Source organism: Zootoca vivipara, chromosome 16, assembly GCF_965207765.1.
Source record: "Zootoca vivipara chromosome 16, rZooViv2.hap1.1, whole genome shotgun sequence".
In the NCBI taxonomy this organism is placed as follows: Eukaryota; Metazoa; Chordata; class Lepidosauria; order Squamata; family Lacertidae; genus Zootoca; species Zootoca vivipara.
In genome coordinates this window covers 34,210,241-34,233,092 of record NC_142599.1, presented here as the reverse complement: position 1 = coordinate 34,233,092, position 22,852 = coordinate 34,210,241, and the positions used below count along the sequence as shown (strand labels likewise).

At 48.4% G+C, this 22,852-nt stretch overlaps 1 protein-coding gene across 3 annotated transcripts in view; it reads left to right on the top strand.

Annotated features, from left to right (window-relative positions):
- Positions 1-22,852, top strand: part of ATP8B2 (ATPase phospholipid transporting 8B2) — a 70,967-nt gene that overhangs the window by 35,083 nt on the left and 13,032 nt on the right. For all 3 annotated transcript variants that reach the window (XM_088659174.1, XM_035098904.3, XM_035098901.3), the window contains 14 exons: positions 1,049-1,162; positions 1,330-1,428; positions 2,513-2,574; positions 3,287-3,359; positions 4,972-5,042; positions 6,865-6,944; positions 8,199-8,357; positions 9,592-9,680; positions 9,994-10,190; positions 13,130-13,338; positions 14,725-14,768; positions 15,722-15,887; positions 17,980-18,168; positions 21,006-21,121. In XM_088659174.1, the coding sequence (XP_088515300.1) occupies positions 1,049-1,162; positions 1,330-1,428; positions 2,513-2,574; positions 3,287-3,359; positions 4,972-5,042; positions 6,865-6,944; positions 8,199-8,357; positions 9,592-9,680; positions 9,994-10,190; positions 13,130-13,338; positions 14,725-14,768; positions 15,722-15,887; positions 17,980-18,168; positions 21,006-21,121 (1,668 nt within the window). The remainder of the gene's footprint in view (positions 1-1,048; positions 1,163-1,329; positions 1,429-2,512; positions 2,575-3,286; positions 3,360-4,971; positions 5,043-6,864; positions 6,945-8,198; positions 8,358-9,591; positions 9,681-9,993; positions 10,191-13,129; positions 13,339-14,724; positions 14,769-15,721; positions 15,888-17,979; positions 18,169-21,005; positions 21,122-22,852) is intronic.

Here is a 22,852-nt window from a genome sequence, read left to right as displayed (position 1 = left end):
AGTATTTTTTTTTGGGGGGGGTGGTTTTGCGGGAAATCCCAGGAAACCTTGATCTGCCTTCCGCTTTCTGGAAGCTTCTTCCCACACCACTGCCCCGCTTCTGACTGGGCTTGACCCCTCGTATCTTGGCTAGGGTGTGTCTGTGAATAACTTCCTGTCCGGGACAACAGGCCAGCTCAGCAGTTATAAATAGAGTGTTAAGTGTGGAAGGCGGAAAAAGAAACTTTGGGATATTTTTTTCTTCTTTCTGGAGCGAAGGTGGAGAGAGAGATTTTGAGTCTTTACCCTCCAGCCGTAAGTTGTGCTCCTAGTCCACCTGCACATTATCCCCACAACCTTGTGCATGCCCTAGTGTGTTGAACTGTAACTAATAAAAACAGCAAAGCAGTGCAACTATATTCGTCAGGGAATTAACAAACAGCACAGGGCGTTTCTTTGCACTGAGCGAGACGCCTGTTCCATCTAGCTCAGTACTGTCCACACTGATTGGCAGTAACCAATCTTATTTCTGCATGGCAGGGGGTTGGACCAGATGACCAAATCTACAATTCTACAAATTCTGTGATTTTCCAGGGTTTCAGGAAGGGAAGGGATTGAACCCGGGGCTTTTTGCACGCAGAAAGCAGGCCCCTGTTCCGATGTCCTTTCCAGCCGCTCCTTCCACCAAATAAAAAATGAAGTTGGTAGTCCTCACAGTTCTGGACAAAAGGGGGGGGCTGATTTAAACAGGAACGCAGGAAGGCGCCGAGACAGATCACCTCTGAGTCCACCTACCTCCATATTGCCTGCACTGACAGGCAGCGTCTCTTCAGGATTTCCCTTCCTGGAGATTATCGGGGCTTGAACCCGGGTTGTTCTGCTTGCCAAGCAGATGCTCTGCCAGATTCGACGGCCCTTCCCCAAGGGTTGAAAACAGGGCGGAGAAGATCTGTTGGAGGAGTTTTGGAGTGGGGGACTGCTGGAAAAGCTGGCTGTGGGGCAGAAGGGAGACAGGCGCTCCCTGCAAGTTTGACCATCTAATGTTGTTTCCTTTCCTCTCTCCCCACAGAGTAACTGCATCAAGACGTCCAAGTACAATGTGGTCACATTCCTGCCCATCAACCTCTTTGAGCAGTTCCAGGAAGTGGCGAACACTTACTTCCTCTTCCTCCTTATTCTCCAGGTGCGGCCTGTTCACGGGACTCTCATATCGGGGCAAGAGGGGAATTTATTTGGAAGTGTTACATGGGCGGCGTTTTGGTTTGGGAGGAGGAGACTCCCTAGAAGCACCCTTGCCGCCTCTCCTTCCCCTGCCTTCACTTACCCTCTCGCCTGTCTTCCTCCACCCAGCTGATTCCACAGATATCCTCCCTTTCGTGGTTCACCACCATAGTGCCTTTGGTTCTTGTGCTTACCATCACGGCGGTCAAGGATGCCACCGACGATTACGTAAGCAAAGGGGGGGGGAGTTTGGCAGAGGGGAGAGGGGAGACCTGGGTTGGGGCTGGTGGCGATTTGGACCGCTTATCGGGGCTTCCTTGGTTTCCCGGAATTCACATCCTGCCTTTCTTTCGCCGTGGAACTCACGGGAGCGTGCGGGGAAGTTCCTCGGAAGGGGAGGTCAACCCCCCAGGTGCTGGCCAAACCCAGACCTGCTTAGCCTGAGCCAGCTGTGTGATGCAACAGCAAAAAAGGCTAAAGCGGTTCTAGGTCGCATCAACAGAAGTCGAGTGTTCTGATCAAGTCATAGTACCGCTCGATTCTGCCTCGGTCAGACGCCACCTGGAATACTGTGCCCGGTTCTGGGTGCCACAATTTAAGAAAAATATTGACAGGTTGGGAAGGTGTGCAGAGGAGGGCAAGCAAGATGATCAAGGGTCTGGAAACCAAGCCTTATGAGGAGTGCTTGAAGGAGCTGGGCATGTTTAGCCTGGAAGAGAGACTGAGAGGCGATAGGATAGCCATCTTCAGGTGGCTGTCACATGGAATCTTGTTTTCTGTTGCTCAGAGCGTCGGACCCAAACCAATGGATTCAGACAACAAGAAAGGAGATTCCAACTAAACGTTAGAAAGAACTTTCTGACTAGGGTTGGATTAGATGACCCTTGGGGGCCCTTTCCAACTCTATGATTCTACCTGGGGATTTAACCTAGGACCTTCTGCACTCAAAGCAGAAGAATATAATTCGGCATAAGAAGATCCTGGCTGCTGGATCAGGCCCATGGCCCATCTAGTCCAGCATCCTGTTCTCACAGTGGCCAACCAAATGCCTCTGGGAAGCCTGCAAGCAGGACCTGAGTGCGAGAGCAACTCTCTCCACTCTGCGATTCCCAGCAAGTGGCGTTCAGAGGCATTTTGCCTCCGGCGGTGGAGGGAGAACGTAGCCATTGTGACTAGCGGCCCCTGATCGCCTGACCCTCTCGATTGTGTCGGGGGACCTTCCTTTCATTCTGCACCGCAGGGGGTTGGGCTAGATGACCCTTGGGTCCCTTCCAACTCTTTAAGATTCTCCGATCTTGCTGTCTCTCCGCAGTTTCGCCACAAGAGTGACAACCAGGTGAACAATCGCCAGTCTCAGGTGCTGATCAATGGGATGTGAGTATTGCCACGGCGACTGTGGATTGGTGGTTGTGGTGCATTTCTGGGTGAGCGGTCAGACCAGCCATGGGTGATGGGGATCCTGTGGCCCTCGGGATGCGCCTGGACTTACTCAAAAGACCCCCTTCAGCCCCAGCCAGCATGGGCAGTGATCAAGGAGGAGGGTGTGAGTTCGAGCCCAGCAAAATTTGGAGGGCTGTGGGGGTCACGAACACACCCACACACCCCGGGGTGGTTGGTGGCCATTGAGAGTGATGGAGCAGAAGGCAGGGAGCCCAACTGTAGGGGCAGCCGGAGCCTGTGATTGGTGGAGCCGGAGCCTGTGATTGGTGGAGCTGGAGCTTGTGATTGGTGGAGCCGGAGCTTGTGATTGGTGGAGGCGGAGCCTGTGATTGGTGGAGCCGGAGCCTGCGATTGGTGGAGCCTGCGATTGGTGGTTCCCCATCCTTGAGTTAAAACAAGTGTTGGGAATGCTGGACTGCAACTCCCATCATCCCTGGCCATTGACCGTGTTGGCTGGGGCTGATGGGAGTTGTAGTTCAACCATACCTGGTGGGCCAGAGGTTCCCCACACCTGATCGAAGTGAATATATCTAAGTGATGGGGTTGGTGGGGTTGGGCTTGTCTGCCTGCTTTCATTTGACACATCTCCTTTTTCTCCACTGCCAACCCCCTCTCTCCAAATCTTCCCCACACCTGGTCCTTACAGCCTCCGTCAGGAACAGTGGATGAACGTTCGCGTTGGTGACATCATAAAGTTGGAGAACAACCAGTTCGTGGCGGTGAGTCCTAGGCGAGCCCCGCAGTGCTGTTTGCCCCACTAAGCTGCGTGAGACCCACAAGTACCTGCAAGTCTGGGAATGAAGGAAAGGTCTGGTGAGCCATGTTGGGGAAGGGCGAGTAGAGCACCTGCCTTGTGTGCAGAAGGTCTCCAGGTAGGTCTGGGAACTCTCCCTGCCCTGGATAGCTGCTGCCAGTCAGTGTAGACAATATGGAGCTAGATGGACTGACTTGCACTGAGCCTCCTGCTTATGTTCCTCTTAAATCACACCTTTGCACAGAACCATGAGGACTGGAACCTTAGTTTAATTTCAGGGAAAGGACTATTTTGCTCAGTGGGAGAGCACCTGCTTTGCGTGCCGAAGGTTCAGTCGCCAGCCACATCTCTTAGCAGGGCTGGGAACTGTTCCCTGCCTGAAATCCTAGAGAGCTGCTGCCAGTCAGTGCAGACAATACTGAGGTAAATGGACCAATGGTCTGATTCAGTATAAGGCAGCTTTCTGTGTTCCTAAATTATAACGTAGCCTTTGTGGTCCCTATACTGAGAGATTAGGACAGTGGTTCTCAAACTTTTCCCCTCTGGGCCACACTCTCATAGTAAGAATTTGCTTGTGTCCCACAGTTTTTTTAATCAATGAGAAATACTTTGTGAAACAAAGAACAAAACAAACAACTACTAGTAACACAGAACACAACAACTTTATAATATGATCGTAAGACATCCAGAAAGTATAAAACAACACAGCCACATAAGTACATGACTCATTTCCAAAATTCTAAATGACCCTCTTGCATACGTACCTTAAGTATGTATACAAACTCAATGAGAGTTGTGAGCTTGCTTTTGCCAGGTAATCTAATGTATATTAGGTCTAATTTGAGACAAGCAAACACTCATTTCCTCATCCACACATAGAAACCTTTCTCTTTTCTGATCTTCCCGTGGCTGGGGCAACCGAGGCAGATGGGCGGGGTATAAATAACAAAATTGTTATTTGTCAGAGTTGAAAATCCCTGTTCACAACAAATGTAGAATAGCCAATGTTCTTGTTCTTGTTTTGAAAATGCATTTATCCATATTCCGCAAAAAAGAGAGATTATTTTGATACTATACTATATAGTATCATGGATAGCTCAGTCGGTGGAACACGAGACTCTTAGGTGGAATCTACACACATATTAAAAAATGCTGTGAAAATGCTTTTTTAAAAAACGTTTTGAAAAATACATTGAATTTGGCATAGCTCACTGTCGCTGTCTAGTGTCATTTCGGAAAATTGCACTTGACAATGTATTTAAATGCATTTGACGCCTTCCCCCCACTCTCTTGCCAATACCAGTGTGGTTCACTATACCAGGCATTCCCAAACTTCGGCCCTCCAGATGTTTTAGACTACAATTCCCATCTTCCCCGACAACTGGTCCTGTTAGCTAGGGATCATGGGAGTTGTAGGCCAAAACATCTGGAGGGCCGAAGTTTGGGAATGCCTGCTCTTTGAGAACCACTGGATTAGGAATATAAAGGGTGCAGTCTGCACATTTGTGTGAATTCAGGCACAGCCTCTGTGGCTGATATTTGCTGTTTCAGCCTCTTTCCTCCTCTTCTCTCCCCAGGCTGACTTGCTCCTCTTGTCCAGCAGCGAACCTCACGGACTTTGCTACATCGAAACGGCAGAGCTGGACGGGTGAGTGGAGATCTGTTTCCCATGCTCTTCCCTCAGCAGTTGGGGCAGTTGAGGGGGCTGCCATCCTCCGTCTCGGAAAGCGAGCCTTGCGCTGTTGGGTTTACGCATTGAAGCAGGTGTCTGCTCATTTGGGTGGGGGGTCTCCATCGGGGTGTGACCGCTAGCATGGTGCAGTGGTTAAGGTGCCAGACTAGGGACTGGAAGAGACCAGGGTTCAAATCCCTGCTCAGCCCCGAAGGTCGCTTGGCCAGTCGCAGCCTCTCAGCCTAACCCTACCAAACAGGGTTGTCGCGAGGATAAAATTGGGAGGAGGGAGAACCATGTATACTATAGTTCTGTTACAGGTAGGTAGCCGTGTTGATCTGACGTAGTCAAAGCAAAATAAAAAAATTCCTTCCAGTAGCACCTTAGAGACCAACGGGCTATCCATCCTGGATGCTTTAGTTACTTTATATTTTATATTATTTTATATTTTATTTGTACTCTGCCTGGGCTTCCTCAGGCACTTTGGGCAACTTCACAGCACATATGAAACATAGTAAAACGTTTTATATTTGAGATTCGTGCATTGCAGGGGGGTCAGACTAGAGGACTCTCGGGGTCCCTTCCAACTCCACAATTGTATGATTTCCACCACCTTGAGTTCCTTGGAAGAAAAGGTGGGATATGCACGAACTAAATGAATAAAATGATACTTTATTTCCTCCCCCCATATAAAATCAATATACAGTGGACGCTCGGGTTGCAAACGTGATCCATGCGGGAGGCACGTTCACAACCTGCAGCGTTCGCAACCTGCAGCGACGCATCTGCGCACGTGCGGGTTGCGATTCAGCGTGCATGTGCAAAGCGTGATTTAGCACTTCTGTGCATGCGCGAGCACCAAAACCCGGAAGTAACCCGTTCGGGTACTTCTGGGTCCGGCGCAGGATGCAACCTGAAAATATGCAACCTGAAGCGTCTAACCCGAGGTAGGACTGTACTGCTTAATTGTAAAAACAAAACCCCAAAGCAGTTTACAAGAGGAATAGAACATTATCGGTAAGAAAGCAAAGCAACAATTTGAAACCTCCAAAAATAATTAAAACCGATAATGTGAAAACCAAATTGAAGCACATGTACACGTTCCACATGTCTGGATAGGCTTGCTTAAACAAAAATGTTTTTAGCGGGTGCAGAAAAGTGAAGGTGGCTGGCTCTTGTCAAGAGGCAGGGAGTTCCATAGGGTGGCTGTTTTTAGCGTGTCAGCTGTTTTTCTTCCAAGGGGATCCAAACCGCTTACCTAGTTCATTTCATTCATCCCATTTACGTTTAAACAAGGCTCTTCATGGTTATAACTCAGGTCCAAATATATATATTAGAAAAGAATAGAGACTTTCTACGTTCTATAATATGCCATTGGCAGCAAAATAGAATCTCAGCCTTTCAATCAAAACATTTTAAGATTTTGCCCGTGAAGCGGTTTGTAAATGGGCAAACGAATGGGAGCGAGCTCGGCGGAGCCTCCCTGTTCAGACACAGTCTGTCGGAATGTCAGTTGCTGATGGGGGAGGTTGGTAAACCAGCCGCCACCTGGCCGTAGGCTTTTCCTGCCTGCCTTTAGGCCTTTCTGGAGACATCTGTGAGGAGCAGGACGCTGTGCCTCTTGGATCCCTGATCCGCCAGGGCATTTCATAGGTTCTTACCGTGCCTCTTCTCATTGGGGGTAGGCTTGAGTGCGAGGACTAACCCCCCCGGGCAGGGATCCAGGACCTAGGCGCCTGGGCCTGCTCCTTGCCCTCCCCCCCCACCTCTCCATGCTTAATGCTTCTTTTGCCTCCAGGGAGACCAACATGAAGGTCCGTCAGGCCATCCCAGTGACGTCGGAGCTGAGTGACACCAGCAAGCTTGCGCACTTTGATGGTGAGTGGGGGGGGCGGCGGCGTGATTTTGCATGGGACGGAGAGCATGCAGGTTTTCCTAACTGGCCCCTCCCTCCTTGAGTGTGTTTCCCCCTGCCTGGGCCGAGTCCTTTGTCTCTTGGGGCTGAGAAACGCTCCCCACCTCCGTTTTGCCTGGTGCCACTAGTGCTTTGCAGAGTGCAAAGGGACGGGTCCCTGCCCCAGGAAGCTTACATTATAAAATGCTGAGGGAATGGGAGGAGGGCATGGGGGGCCATCCTCAATAAAACTCCGACCAGATAAGTCTCTGCCCCAGAGATCTTCCAGATCTGAACTTTCGCTGAATTCGAAAAGTGACTGAGGGCACCTGCAAGCTCAGCAAGGGGAAAAAGGAGGAAATGAAGAATGAACCTGTTTAGACCTTGCTGTGGTTGGAGTAGAAATCCTCGTCAAAGTGATGATGATCATGATGATGATTAATAAATTTCTTATTTATACCTGCCCATCCAGCTCGGTTTCCCCAGCCACTCTAGGCAGCTCCCAACAGAATGTTAAAAATACAATAAAACATCAGACATCAAAAGCTTCTCTAAACAGGGCTGCCTTCAGATGTCTTCTAAAAGTCCAATACAGTACAGTCATACCTCGGGTTATAGACGCTTCAGGTTACAGGCTCCGCTAACCCAGAACTAGTACCTCGGGTTAAGAACTTTGCTTCAGGATGAGAACAGAAATCGCGCGGCGGCAGCACGGCAGCAGCGGGAGGCCCCATTAGCTAAAGTAGTACCTCAGGTTAAGAACAGTTTCAGGTTAAGAATGGAACGAACTAAGTTCTTAACCTGAGGTACCACTGTAGTTGTTTATTTCCTTGACATCTAACGGGAGGGCATTCACAGGGCGGGCGCCACTACCGAGAAGGCCCTCTGCCTAGTTCCCCGTAACCTCACTTCTCGCAGTGAGGAAACTGCCAGAAGGCCCTTGGCGCTGGACCTCAGTGTCCGGGCTGAATGATGGGGATGGAGATGCTCCTTCAGGTATACTGGACCGAGGCCGTTTAGGTGGACCATGAATAGCTGAGCTCCCTCTTCCTCTTAGTCTCCCATTGGCTCTTGCGCCACCTGCTGTTGGGCTCCCCACCTAGCACCCAGTGGGCACCTCCAGCCTCTGCTTGCTGCACCCAGCAAAAGCGATCTTTGCATTTCCTCGCTTGGAGGAAATGTAAGTAAGTTACTTCCGGCTGGGGATTTTGTTATGAATTGATGCCTTTTGACTTCAGGGGAGGTGATCTGCGAGCCGCCCAACAATAAGTTGGACAAGTTCAGCGGGACGCTCTACTGGAAGGACAGCAAGCACCCCTTGAGCAACCAGAATATGCTGCTTCGTGGCTGCGTCCTCCGCAATACAGAGTGGTGTTTTGGTCTTGTCATCTTCGCAGGTGCGTGAGGTTATTTTCAGCTGATTTCACTTTTCCTTACAGCGCTTCATACGCTGCTCTTCAGCCAAGGAGCCTCACCCAGAGCACCTTGCCTCCCCACAAACCACCCCCAAAATCAGGCTGCCCTTCGATGCACAATCTGGAAAGACCCAACACACAAGGGAAAAGGGAGGCGGGTTATTATCCCTCCCCCACCTGATCTCTCATGGCCTCCTGAAGTTCTGTCAGGATGTGGTTGAAAAGAGGGTGAATCGTTTCACAAGGTCCCTGTCACAACAATGGGGGGGGGAAGTCTGTGCCCCCCACCCTTGACTTACTTATTTCATTTCATGGAACCATAAAATTGTAGAGTTGAAAGGGGCCCCAAGGGTCATCTAGGCCAGGCATGACCAGCTGGTCAATCGTGATCTACTGGTAGATCGCAGGGTGTTCCTGGTCAATCCTGGTCGATAGCTGGATCCTTAGCGATCGTTATTCCCCCCCAAAAAAATAAAATAAAAAGGAAAGGGAAAAAAATGCTCAACAACTCTGGTGTCTCCCCCTAAAAAACCTAGTTGGACGTGCCTGATCTAGCCCAATGCAGGAAATTTACATTGTTACAGGGGCAAGTCCTCAAAGCAGTAACCTTGGATCTTAATTTGTTTGGGGCTTCGTAACTTAAGACAAGAACCTGGGGCCTGGCTCGGGAGTAGATGGGCAGCCAGTGCAGATGTTTTATTTTATTTTATTTTTACAATAATATTTATCCATTTTACAAAATAAAACAAACAAACATGAAACAAACAAAAATATTTCTTATAAATTCAGAATTTTTTTAAAACAGTGGTAAATAACTCCCCCCAATCCCGTCCCTCCGAATTTCATGTCAAATCATCTTTGGCAATTCCAAAATTCAATACCTCCTTGAAATCTAACTATACATATATGTATATATAAAGAAATAAATTATAAAAACGTAACCTATTCCCTATATTTACACCGACAGCCTCCAACACTCCCTAAGGGATATTAAATATTACAATATTTTTCAAGATATAACTTAAATTTCTTCCAATCTTCCTCCACCTCCTCTTCTTCCCGGTCGCGGTGTCTCCCAGTCATTTCGGCAAGTTCCATAAAGTCCGTCATCTCCATTTGCCAGTCATCGCCATTGCAGATGTTTTAAATGCTGGGGTCAACTTACTGTGAATTAGTTCACGTTCCTCCTGTATGTTTATTTCTCTGGCTCCTCCAGGCCCAGACACCAAACTGATGCAGAACAGCGGCCGCACGAAATTCAAGAGAACGAGCATTGACCGCTTGATGAACACCTTGGTGCTTTGGGTAGGTAAGCTCCCCGCTCCATCCCTCCCTTCCTAGAATTTAGAGTTGGGTGAGATCCTCCCAGGGTCATCTAGTCCAACCCCCTGCAATACAGGGATTCTGCCTGCAGCCGTCCCTGGGTGGGCTCGAACCACCAACCTTCTGGTTAACAGCCGGATGCACTGACCCATTGGGCCACAGGAGGACTCCCTTCTCCTCACAGTTTTTAAGCAAGGAGTCTCCCCTCCCGTTCTGCCTGAGCCTAGAAGATTCTGCCCTCTCTTTGCGTGTTTTATTGGTCTGCTTTCAATACTCTGTGCACCTTCTCCGGCAGATCTTCGGCTTTCTTGTGTGCATGGGCGTCATCCTGGCCATCGGCAACTCCATCTGGGAGTACGAGGTGGGCGCCTGCTTCCAGATCTACCTGCCCTGGGACGAGGCGGTCGACAGTGCCTTTTTCTCTGGCTTCCTCTCCTTCTGGTCCTACATCATCATCCTGAACACGGTCGTCCCCATCTCCCTCTACGTCAGGTATTTTGAGATGCTCTTCTCCCCCCCACTGTTTTTTTTTTTTTGCAAAAAAATCTTTATTAATATTAAAATCTATACAAAAAAAAGAAATATACATTTCATTTGCACCATAGTTAATAAAAAACAACTTCCAAAACTTTAACACATCACTTTCATTTAAATTTTCTCTATTACTTGCGTTACTCCCCCACTGTTTTTGTCACCCTTAATAATTCCTAGCGGTAATGGGATGTGCCTTTCAATATTCTCAGTAGCTCAATAAGGGGGTCATAATATATTGGGGTACATGCCTGACGTATGGTTGCCTTGACTTGTTAAAAAGGGCCTGTGGTTAATCTTAACCATGGTTAGTCTTAACCGTGGTTAGTCTTAACCATGGTTAGTCTTAACCATGGATAATCTTAACCATGGTTAGGGAAAACAAGCCAGCGACTAATTTACTTTTAGAAGACAACTGAAGGCGGCCCTGTTTAGGGAAGTTTTTAATGTTTGATGCTGTACTGTTTTTAATATTCGGTTGTAAGCCGCCCAGAAAGGCTGGGGAAACCCAGCCAGATGGGCGGGGTATAGATAATAATTATTATTATTATTATTATTATTATTATTATTATTATTATTAATAAACTAGGTTTTGGAGGTAGCTTGTTTCTGCTGCGCGTAGTTTCAACTGGCGGTAATCTGCCCTGTTTTGGATGTCACGACAAACTGCAAGGTGTCTAAAAATGAAAGCGAACTCTCCCATTCTCCTCCTTGCAAACAGAAAGGGTCAGTGAGACTGAGCCTTCTGCAGCTTCGTGCAGGCACGGCCCCTACGTAATACAGGCCCACAATCCTTGCATCAACCCCTGTAAGACATGCCAGCATTTATTACACCCCTATTACAGATGGGGAAGGTTGAGGTCGAGTGACTTGCCTACCGCTTCACCTCCAACAAGTTCACAGCTGAGCTGAGATTGCAACTGGAGCTTGTGCTGACTCAAAACCCGCCTACAACTTCAGGAGGAGATGGAATTGAGACTTTGGATCCTCCTAGTGGTGTAGCAATGAAGCTGCTTGCAGCTTTGCAAAGCTAAGCAGGGTCCGGTGTGGTTTCAAGTTGGATGGGTGACCATGTTTTGAGACCCCTGCATTGCAGGGGGTTGGACTAGATGACCTTTGGGTCCCTTCCAGCTTTACAAGTCTGTGATTCTATGCGGATGCTATTACCAGGAACGATCTGCTGTGCTCATCCCACCTTCTCCTAATGATGCCTCTGTCATCCACGTTTAGTATGTCCTGATCTCTGCACTGCCACATTTCTGTTTTTGGGTTTCATCTTATTTTCTCCCTGCCTGCAACCCTGCTATCTGTGTCTGTTCTCTTTTCGGTTGGTTTAATTTCTCTTTTTCTTTTGGATTCTTTAGCACGAATTTCTCTTTCTCCCTCACACCCTTAGCCCCCAGGTAAGAGCATGCGCCGCCACCCCAAATCCCTCTTCCCGCCCTGCTTGGGTCCTTGCAGCTTACGGTGAGGTAGGGGGTGAGTGGGATGATCCATTCCATAAAATCCGGTGAGCTGCATAAGGCATGTAGCTCAGTGGTTAGAGCATGCAGAAGATCCCAGGTTCAATTCCTGGCATCTCCCAGGTACAGATGGGAGCATCTCCTGCCTTAACACCTGGAGAGACTCTGCCGGTCAGTGTTGACAATGCTGAGCTGGGTGATACACCTGTCTAAGTCAGCTTCCTGGGATTTCTCTTAGTTCAATTCCACAAGCAATTATTTTTAAGGGAAGGCCATAGCTCAGTGATAGAGCAACTGCTTTGCTTGTCAAAGGACCCGGGTTCAATCCCAATGACATCCCCAGCTTGTACAGCTGACCCACAGGGAAGCAGCTTCCCTGCCCATCAGCGGAGCTGGTTAAGAAAACCCCTGCTGCCCCTCTGGCACGCACATGCCTGGGGGGCAGTGGGGCTTGCTCATGTGTTAAGCAGTAAGGCCTCCACCTTTGGGCTCTGGAGAGTCTGCTCGCAAGCCAGGGGATGCGGGTGGCACTGTGGTCTAAACCACTGAGCCTCTTGGGCTTGCCGATCAGAAGGTCGGCGGTTCGAATCCCCGCGACGGGGTGAGCTCCCGTTGCTCGGTCCCTGCTCCTGCCAACCTAGCAGTTCGAAAGCACGCCAAAGTGCAAGTAGATAAATAGGTACTGCTCCGGCGGGAAGGCAAATGGCGTTTTCGTGCGCTCTGGTTTCCATTGCGCCAGAAACGGTTTAGTCATGCTGGCCACATGACCCAGAAACGCCGGCTTCCTTGGCCTGAAAGCAAGACGCGTGCTGCAACCCCATAGTTGCCTTTGACTGGACTTTACCATCTGGGGGTCCTTTACCTTCTTCGCAAGCCAGGGTACTCCCTATTTCCAGGTTCCTGGTACTGCAAGTGTGCACAGTTGCGTGCAAATATGTCACTTGTAAATGCGGAGTGGCTTGTACTGAGTTAGATGGACCAAATGACCTGACTCAATATGAGGCAGCTTCCTGTTTTTCTATAAGGTGTAATCTATCTTTCCGCCCCTTCCCCCAAACCCTGGTAGGGGAGAGTGTTTAAGGCCTGTGACCAGCCGATTCCCAGGTCTTCCTCTCATTTCTTGGTGCTTCTGTTTGTTTCTTTGTTCATTCTTTGGATTTCTATCCTGCGGGTTCAGAGCAGCTTTTACACCCACCTGTCTGTAAATCTGTGGTTTCGGGGAGCCTCCAGGCAGGCCAGGGGACATTTGGTGGATCTCTCCAGGCCCTGGGCCCAATCCAGAGGCAAGGAACCCGAGGGCATGTTTCCGAGGGCCACGTGCCAGTGGTAGTCTGGGCCAGAGGCAAAAAAAGAGAGTGGGGGAATGAATTTTACCTTGGTGCCACAGGTTGGTTTCTAGCCCTGCGCTAACCTCTTCCTCCTCCCGTGTCTGTGCAGCGTGGAGGTGATTCGCCTCGGGCACAGCTACTTCATCAACTGGGATAAGAAGATGTATTGCGTGAAGAGGTGCACGCCGGCCGAGGCCCGGACCACGACCCTGAATGAGGAGCTGGGGCAGGTGGAGTACATCTTCTCTGACAAGACGGGTACCCTCACCCAGAACATCATGGTCTTCAGCAAGTGCTCGGTGAACGGGCGCAGCTACGGTAAGCCAGGTGGCCCAAAATTCAGGCACCGGGTTCGAAACCAGTTTTGTTGTCATTATGACTAGGTTTTTTTAATAAAAAAGTTGCTGTTATTGGTTCTTCTTCTTAGAATCGTAGAATCATAGAATCATAGAGTTGGAAGAGACCACAAGGGCCATCCAGTCCAACCCCCTGCCAAGCAGGAAACACCATTCCTGACAGATAGCCGTCAAGCCTCCGCTTAAAGACCTCCAAAGAAGGAGACTCCACCACACTTCTCTCCTGGAGAGAAGTGACTAGTGGGGTGCCACAGGGTTCTGTCTTGGGCCCAGTCTTATTCAACATCTTTATCAATGACTTGGATGATGGGCTTGAGGGCATCCTGATCAAGTTTGCAGATGACACCAAATTGGGAGGGGTGGCTAATACCCCAGAGGACAGGATCACACGTCGTCTTCTTCTTCTTCTTCTTCTTCTTCTTCTTCTTCTTCTTCTTCTTCTTCTTCTTCTTCTTCTTCTTCTTCTTCTTCTTCTTCTTCTTCCTCCTCTTCTTCTCTTCTTCTTCTTCTTCTTCTTCTTCTTCTTCTTCTTCTTCTTCTTCTTCTTCTTCTTCTTCTTCTTCTTCTTCTTCTTCTTCTCTACCTTGGTTCTCGAACTTAATCTGTTCTTGGAGTCTGTTTGACTCCCGAAACCATTCGAAAACCAAGGTGCGGTTTTCGCCTGGCTGCAGGAGCTTCCTGCACTCAAGCGGAAGCCACGTTGGACGCTCAGCTTCTGAAAAATGTTCACAAACCAGAACACTTACTTCCGGGTTTGCAGCGTTTGGGAGCCAATTTATTCGGGAGCCAAGCCGTTCGAGTACCAAGGTACCACTGTACTATTCAAGCTGAGGGAAGGGTAGCCAATGGGTCTCAAACCCCGGTGAGTTAGGGACTTCCACTGCATGTGAAGACAGATTCCAGCGGATTGAACAGACAAGACCAATAATGAGCCCGATGTTCAAGAAAGCAGTTTCTGCACATGCTGTAGAGGGAAGTGAGGAGCAGATGGGGCTCGTCCGCCTGGAAAGGGAGCCCATCTAGGAGAAGGAATAGTCTAGTGCAAGTAGATAAATAGGTACCACTCCGGTGGGAAGGTAAACAGCATTTCCGTGTGCTGCTCTGGTTCGCCAGAAGCGGCTTTGTCATGCTGTACGCTGGCTCCCTCGGCCAATAACGGGAGATGAGCGCCGCAACCGCAGAGTCGGTCACGACTGGACCTAATGGTCAGGGGTCCCTTTACCTTTACCTTTAGGCTTGCTAAGATGTAGAAGACTGAATAGTGCTGAGGTTGAGGGTCCATTCTTTCATATGTGGTGGACCTGTAAAAGGTCGTAACCCTCGCTCTTTATTTTTCTCTGTCTCGCAGGTGATGTCCTGGACGTTCTGGGTTACAAGGCTGAGCTCGGAGAGGTAGGAGCTGTGGGAGAATCTCGGCGACGGGATGGATGGCAGAAAGGAGCGGAGAAAGGGGTTTAATTAAGGGGAGGCATGCAGTACAGAACCCCAGGGGGCGGGGAGGGGGAAGGAAAGTGGTGGCGGAAAGACCCACCCGCAGAGCTGGCACCTATTATCGGGAATAATAACAGTGATAATGGTCACCTAATTAATTTATATACTCCCATTAGGATGCATGGCATTCCACAGCGCGCAAAAGGACAAAGTCCCTGCCCCGATGAGCTTACAATCTATTAAGAGAAAGATTAATCTTAAACTCCCCAATGTCCCGTCTGGAGGATGAAAATCCTTCGTTCGAAAGTAGGAGTTTTTGTATTTCGAGTGGCATATTTGTCCTGGAAGCACGAATGTGGTCCCAGTGACTTAAAAATGTGGACCAAATGAAACCTTCGCTGCAAATCCCCCCACCCCAAAAAAAGTTTATGTAGGGTGGCTTTTTATATGCCCCCCATTAGCCCTCGTCAAAATAGGCATTATTAATTTTTAATAATAATTTGTATTAGTTTTCAATTACAACAATCCAATAATAGCCTCAAAAAATAGGCAATTATTATCTTGGGTGATATTGCTGGCCATGGGAGGCTGTTCTCTTTGGGCAAATGGGGCTATGCCCCACCAGCTTCACTCGGCTCTCCGGCAACTCCTCACCTGCCTGCCGCCTTTCTTACATCCAGTCCAGGAGGTGTGTCTCCCTCCCAGCATCTTCCCCCTCCTTCCTCTCAGTTTTGATCATGTGAGAACTCAGCAGGGATCAGGAGCAGGGGAATGGGGGCGAAAACCCACCTGCCATTGCCTCTGGCGCCCCCTACTGTCGAGCTCCTGGCCTCCCACCCTACCAGTCCCCACACTCACCCGGCCACCACTGTTTTTAACCCTTTCTTCTCCTCTTCTCTCCCCACCTCCCCCAGAAAACGGAACCGGTGGACTTCTCTTTCAATCCCCTGGCGGACCCCAAGTTCACCTTCTGGGATGCGGCGCTGCTGGAAGCAGTCAAGCTCGGCGACCCTCATGTGCACGAGTTCTTCCGCCTCCTCTCCCTCTGCCACACGGTCATGTCCGAGGAGAAGAGCCCAGGTTGGGATCAGGGTCTTTTAAAAAATGGGGGTGTGGGTGTGGGAAGAGGAGGCGATGTTGGCCCTGCTACAAGGGATGGAGAGTCTTCTGAAGTTTACAGCATGTTATTCCTTGAAGGAGCAATACTTGAAAATGATTTGCAGATGGTATTTAACTCCAATTAGGCTTGCTAACGGGGATGCAGGTGGCGCTGTGGGTTAAACCACTGAGCCTCTTGGGCTTGCCTATCAGAAGGTTGTCGGTTCGAATCCCCACAACGGGGTGAGCTCCCGTTGTTCGGTCCCAGCTCCTGCCCACCTAGCAGTTCGAAAGCACATTGAAGTGCAAGTAGATAAATAGGTACCGCTCTGGCGGGAAGGTAAACGGCGTTTCCGTGTGCTGCTCTGGTTCGCCAGAAGTGGCTTAGTCATGCTGGCCACATGACCTGGAAGCTGTACACCGGCTCCCACGGCCAATAAAGTGAGATGAGCGCCGCAACCCCAGAGTTGTCCGCGACTGGACCTAATGGTCCTTTACCTTTAATTTTAGGCTTGCTAAGATGTAGAAGACTGAATCAGATAAGTGCTGGAGATGCAGTGAGGCCTTCTTTCATATGTGGTGGACCTGTAACAGGGTAAAAGAGTATTGGGAAATAATTCATAATGAATTGAAAAAAATATTTAAAAGCACTTTTCCAAAAACAACAACCACACCCAGAGTCCTTTTTGTTGGGGATAATTCAAATGGAAATTCCCAGGTGTCAAAAAAGGTGGTTGATGTCTGCCACTACAGTGGCCTATGTTCTGTTAGCCCAGAAATGGAAAACGAGCAAGGAATGGCAACTTAAACTGATGAAATATGCGCAGCTTCTAGACCTAACATATAGAATAAGAGAGCAAGAAGAACATACGTTTAGAGAAGATTGGAAAGTGTTTATTGAATATGTGGGGAGAAATTGTGCACACTTGAAAACGTTGGCAGCATTAAGATAAATTCAACAGGGTAAATAAGTTTTGATGGATGTAATAATGGAAATACCGAATGGTTTAGTTTATGTAAAATATGCAGGGATTTATTTAATATGCAAAATGAACCATGGAAAGAGGAGAAGGGAAGTCGGTGACATTTTAAATGAATATTCTAAATTGTAGAACAGAAAATTTAATAAAAATCTCTCTCTCACTCACTCACTCACTCACACACACACACACACACACACACGAGTCTTCCCCCACATCCCAAGGCCACATTGCTTCCTGAACAACCTGGGTGGGGACAGAGGCAAAAGGGGGTGAAGCAAGGGATGTGACTCTTACCTTTTATACTTTTGTATAGTCTAGATAGGCAAAGGTTGCTTACACACACCAGGCAAGCAAGACCAATGAGAGGAAGGAAGACAGGGCGTGGCTTGAGGAGCATCCCATGAGCCAGACAGAGAAGGTTTTTTTGGGGGGGGGGCACATTTCCTCCCCTGCGGCTGAGGCTCCCACCCCCAACCTCTGAGTGGTAAAGGCCCCATAGCGGCCGCCCTGAGCAAATGGTGCCCTTCGTTTTCTCTGTAAGGATCCACTTGCGGAGAAGTACTTTGAGGGTGGGTGGTAAAGCAGATTATCGCCTGAGTTGGTGCAGCTGTTGGTTTTATTGATTAATTTATATACTGCTTGATGTGCTGAAACCACCCTCAACTAAAACATGTGATGAAGCGGTTTAAGAAGCATAACTATTAAATGGGTAGAATTGTAGAGGTGGAAGGGACATGAGGGTCGTCTGGCCCAGGCATCCCCCAACTTGGCCCTCCAGATGTTTTGGGACTACAGTTCCCATCATCCCTGACCACTGGTCCTGTTAGTTAGGGATCATGGGAGTTGTAGTCCCAAAGCATCTGGAGGGCCGAGTTTAGGGATGCCTGGTCTAGCCCAACGCGGGACTTTAACCCAACAACTGAGCTATTCCAGCAAGTTAAAAGCAGTTAAAACGACAACAGGAGCGAAGCAGGTGTGTCTTCAGGAGTCCGCAGAGTGCCAATGCTGATGGCGGTCTCTTGTATTTCAGGAGCCATTTTGCAGCGCCAGTTTCATATTTCTCTCTCTCTTCTTCCTCTTTACCCAAACAGGGGAGTTGTTTTACAAAGCCCAGTCCCCCGATGAGGGCGCCCTGGTGACCGCCTCCCGCAACTTTGGCTTCGTTTTCCGCGGACGCACCCCAAAGACCATCGTGATCCAGGAGCTGGGGCGGCCCGTCACCTACCAGCTTCTGGCCATCTTGGACTTCAACAACGTCCGCAAGCGCATGTCGGTCATTGGTGAGAATGGGGATGGGATACCAGGGGAGCGGCTACCAAACCTTGGGCTACTGCAGGGGTTGGCAAGGCTTGCCGGACACGGGCTGGATCACTCCCGCGGAGATCCTTTGTGGGCCAGACCGGCGTAGCGCGGGGCCGGAAATTATTGTGTCTGCGCCTGCCCAGAGGCCGAAAACCGCGCCCGCGCAGAAGCGATCTCCAGAGCCGCGGAAGAGAGTCCCTGTGCTGGGCTGTGCCAGTTTAGCGCAGTGCGCAGGGACTCGCCGAGCAGGCAGCTCAGTTTGGGGGCTGCTCATGGGCCGGTTAAGCAACCCTCATGGGCCACTTCCGGCCTACGGGCCTTAGGTGGCCGACCTCTGGGCTAGTGCCTCTCCATCTTCTTTCAGCCTATCCTACCTCACAAGGCTGGCGTGAGTAGAAATTGTAGCAGGAGGCATGGGTTAAATTGATTGCCCGCCCTTCTCCAGCAAGTCCCTGGGCGGGTTACCACAATTTGAAATTCAGGATTAAAAACAGTCTACAGCCATAGAGAGAGGGGTAGACTCACTGGGTGGCTCAGTCGGTTAGAACATGGTGCTGATAATGCCAAGGTTGCAGGTTCGATCCCTGTAAGGGACAGCTGCATATTCCTGCATTGCAGGGGGTTGGACTAGATGATCCTCAGGGTCCCTTCCAGCTCTACAATTCTATGATTCTGTGACTCATTTCAGGTATCTACCTTGGGCCAGTCAGTCTCATTTGCTCTCTCCCCCCGTCCCAGATTGCAGTACCTTACAGGGTGGTTGTGAGGATAAAATACAGCAGGAGGAAGAAACTGCATACTGTATATTTATTTTATTTTATTTTTAGAAATTTATTTATTTGGTTTTTCAGGTTGAAATCTTACAGTCACATATACAACAGAAAAACTAGATTCCAGGGAATCTCCTGGACTTCTACCCTCCCCTGTCTTTCTGATTTTTTACTCTTTCGGTCATATTAGCCTTTTCAGCACAGTCCATTAACTTCACCTGCCATTTTTCTCTGGTAGGGACTTTTATCTTCTTTCCATCTTTGGGCCAGTAACATCCACACAGCTGTAGTCACATACATAAATAGCCTTTTCTGTTCCCGTGGGATTTCGGCACCTAGAATTCCTAAAAGGAAAGCTTCAGGTTTTTGTTTTTTTTAGAAAAGGTTATTTTTAACATTTTTTTTCCAACTCAAAACGACATATATTTCACCTCGAGCTCATTGGAGGAAAAACGAGCTAGAACAGCAATAAATAAATTTCAACCTGCTTGTGCTTAAAATCTGTGGGGTTTTTGTCTCCTCTCCCTTTGTCTCCCCTGATGATTTCTTTCTATCGGTCCACGATAGAAAGTGTTCTTTCATACTGCATTACGGTGTGGTTTGCTGGTTTGACAGCCATGGACAGAGAGTCCCTACGGAGGGTGGCAAAGACAGCAACACGATATCGTGGGCTGTCCCCTGAGTCCGCTAGATGTTATCGTGGGAAACTGTTGTCTCAGAAGAGCGAGGAACATTCTCAGGGATGACTTGCACCCTAGAATAATAGAATCATAGAATCATAGAGTTGGAAGAGACCACAAGGGCCATCCAGTCCAACCCCCTGCCAAGCAGGAAACACCATCAAAGCATTCTTGACATATGCCTGTCAAGCTGCTTAAAGACCTCCAAAGGAGGAGACTCCACCACACTCCTTGGCAGCAAATTCCACTGCCGAACAGCTCTTACTGTCAGGAAGATCTTTCTAATGTTTAGGTGGAATCTTCTTTCTTGTAGTTTGAATCCATTGCTCCGTGTCCGCTTCTCTGGAGCAGCAGAAAACAACCTTTCTCCCTCCTCTATATGACATCCTTTTTTATATTTGAACATGGCTATCATATCACCCCTTAACCTTCTCTTCTCCAGGCTAAACATGCCCAGCTCCCTAAGCCGTTCCTCATAAGGCATTATTTCCAGGCCTTTGACCATTTTGGTTGCCCTCTTCTGGACATGTTCCAGCTTGTCAGTATCTTTCTTGAACTGTGGTGCCCAGAACTGGACACAGTACTCCAGGTGAGGTCTGACCAGAGCAGAATACAGTGGTACTATTACTTCCCTTGATCTAGATGCTATACTCCTATTGATGCAGCCCTGGCCAGCACCTTTATTTTTTAATATAAAAAAAGCTTTATTTAATGCACTGCAAAATGTTACAAACAAATAATATTAATAAAAAGATACAGCCATAACATTGTCGTTACAGTTGTCTCGTTTTCCGAACGGTCTTTCTTTCCCGCCCTGCCCCCCCTCCTCCCCTTTTCCTCCCCCTACGACTTCTCAGCTGGTACTGAATTTCTCCCTTTTTAATCCTTATACAACCTCTACGTACTGTTTTCCTTATTTCTAAATATACTTATTTACTTAAATCTTTAAAATTCATCCATAATTCAAATAACTCTACCTTTTTGTGAATATTACCGTTACACATTATCCAAATCCTTAAATCTTCATAGCACCTTTATATATCTAGTATGAGTTTTGGTTTTTCTAATATATCTTTTATATATTCTATAAATAATTTCAAATTTTAACCCATGTCTCCTGCTACAATTTATACTCACGCCAGCCTTGTGAGGTAGGATAGGCTGAAAGAAGATGGAGAGGCACTAGCCCATAGGTCGGCCACCTAAGGCCCATAGGTCGGAAGTGACCCATGAGGGTTGCAACAGCACACAGAGTGTAACAAGGACAGAGATTGTGGGGGGGGGACAGGGGGCTCGTTTAATCTCACTGTAAACAAGTGGAACAGTGAAAATAAAGTATTTCTATTTCTCCCTGCTCCCCATAAGTACGGAACCACGAGGGGCAGATCCGGCTGTACTGCAAAGGAGCAGACACTATTTTGCTGGAGAGGCTTCACCCAGGCCGCCAGGAGCTGTATAATGTCACCACTGACCACCTGAATGTAAGTAGGTTTTTTTTGGGGGGGAGCGAGAGAGGGGGTGGGTGGAAATCAAAACTGCCGTCCTGTGGGGCTAGTGATGGTTGCCAATTTGGGCGACTTGAATAGAGGCACCTTTTTGGAGGCTAAGCCTGTCAAGGGCTGCTAGCCGTGGTGGCTGTTATTCTTCCTCCACCAGTTGGTGGGAATCGCAAATGGGGAGATTTGCTCCCCATTGCGGCATCCTGTTGACCACTGAGGACAGGATGCTGGGGGCTAGATGGGCCCCCCTTTGGCCTGATCCAGCAAGCCAGGCTCTTCTGGCATGCTTACGAAACTTCCAGGTCTACAAAGGAGGAATAACTCTACGTGAATAACTGGGGAAATGTTATTGGTTAAACAAAAGGCTAAGCAGGGATTGAAACATGCCCGGAAATTGAGAACAGGGTGGCCAATAAACGATAAAATGTTAAAACTTCTAAGAAGTGGAACAGAAATTAGGAAAAAAAGGATTGCACTGTGAGCAGCAAAGGAGGGAGAGAAAAGAAACTTCTTGAAAGCGGGGTAGGAAGTCAGCTTCTAAATTTGTTTTGAATTTGAATCAATTGTTAAATTTTTTGAAAAATCAATAAAAAATGATTTGCAAAAAAGGAACCTCCAGGTGCAGGGGCAGTCTATCTAGGTTCTTAGGGCCGTTTGGCCACTGTGAGAACAGGATCCCAGGCTGGATGGGCTTTTGGACCTGATCCGAGCCCAGTCTCTCCTTACATACTTTTAAGTAACAGCGAGGAGGTGGGGCTCTTGCCTTTGTTGTGGACTTCCTGATTGGCCACTGTGAAGAAAGGATGCTGGACTGTGATTGGCCACTGGCCTGATCCATCAACCAGGACCTTCTGATGTTCTTACAAAGCAGTAATTAAAACCTAATTCAGTTTGTGTCTGTTCAGCTTCGCTTTGAACTCTCAAAAATGGGATTTCCTTTTTTTGGGAGGCAAGGATTTTGGCAGTTCTCTCATTCTTGTTTATCCCCACTGAGCTCTTAATTTTCTCTCCTGGTATTGAAAAACGGCACTGATGGGGAAGGTGATGCAGGATAAAGGAAGACGACCAGGGAAGGAAGATGGGGAAATTCATTTGACACAAAAGTGGAATTAAGGATCTAAGTGTGCCACAGGACAGGTTGCAGCAGGGGCATTTTTACATACCGTATTGTTCCGCCTATAAGCCCTCCATGTATAAGACGCCCCCTATTTTGGGGGACTCAGATTTAAGAAATGGGGGGAAGAGAGATGTATCTGTGTATAAGACGCCCCCTAATTTTTGACATTATTTTTTAGGGGGGAAACCTAGTCTTATACACGGAAAAATACGGTATATAATGGATACAGTGGTACCTCGGTTTATGAACACAATTGGTTCCGGGTGTCTGTTCATAAACTGAAGCGTTCATAAACTGAAGCGAACTTTCCCATTGAAAGTAATGGAAAGTGGATTAATCCGTTCCAGACGGGTCCGCGGAGTACTCAACCTGAAGCGTACTTAACCCGAAGCATGGGTGTAATTGGTTCTGGAAGTCTGTTCATAAACTAAAGTGTTCATAAACTGAAGCGAACTTTCCCATTGAAAGTAATGGAAAGTGGATTAATCCGTTCCAGACGGGTCCGCGGAGTACTCAACCTGAAGCGTACTTAACCCGAAGCATGGGTGTAATTGGTTCCGGAAGTCTGTTCATAAACTGAAGCGTTCATAAACTGA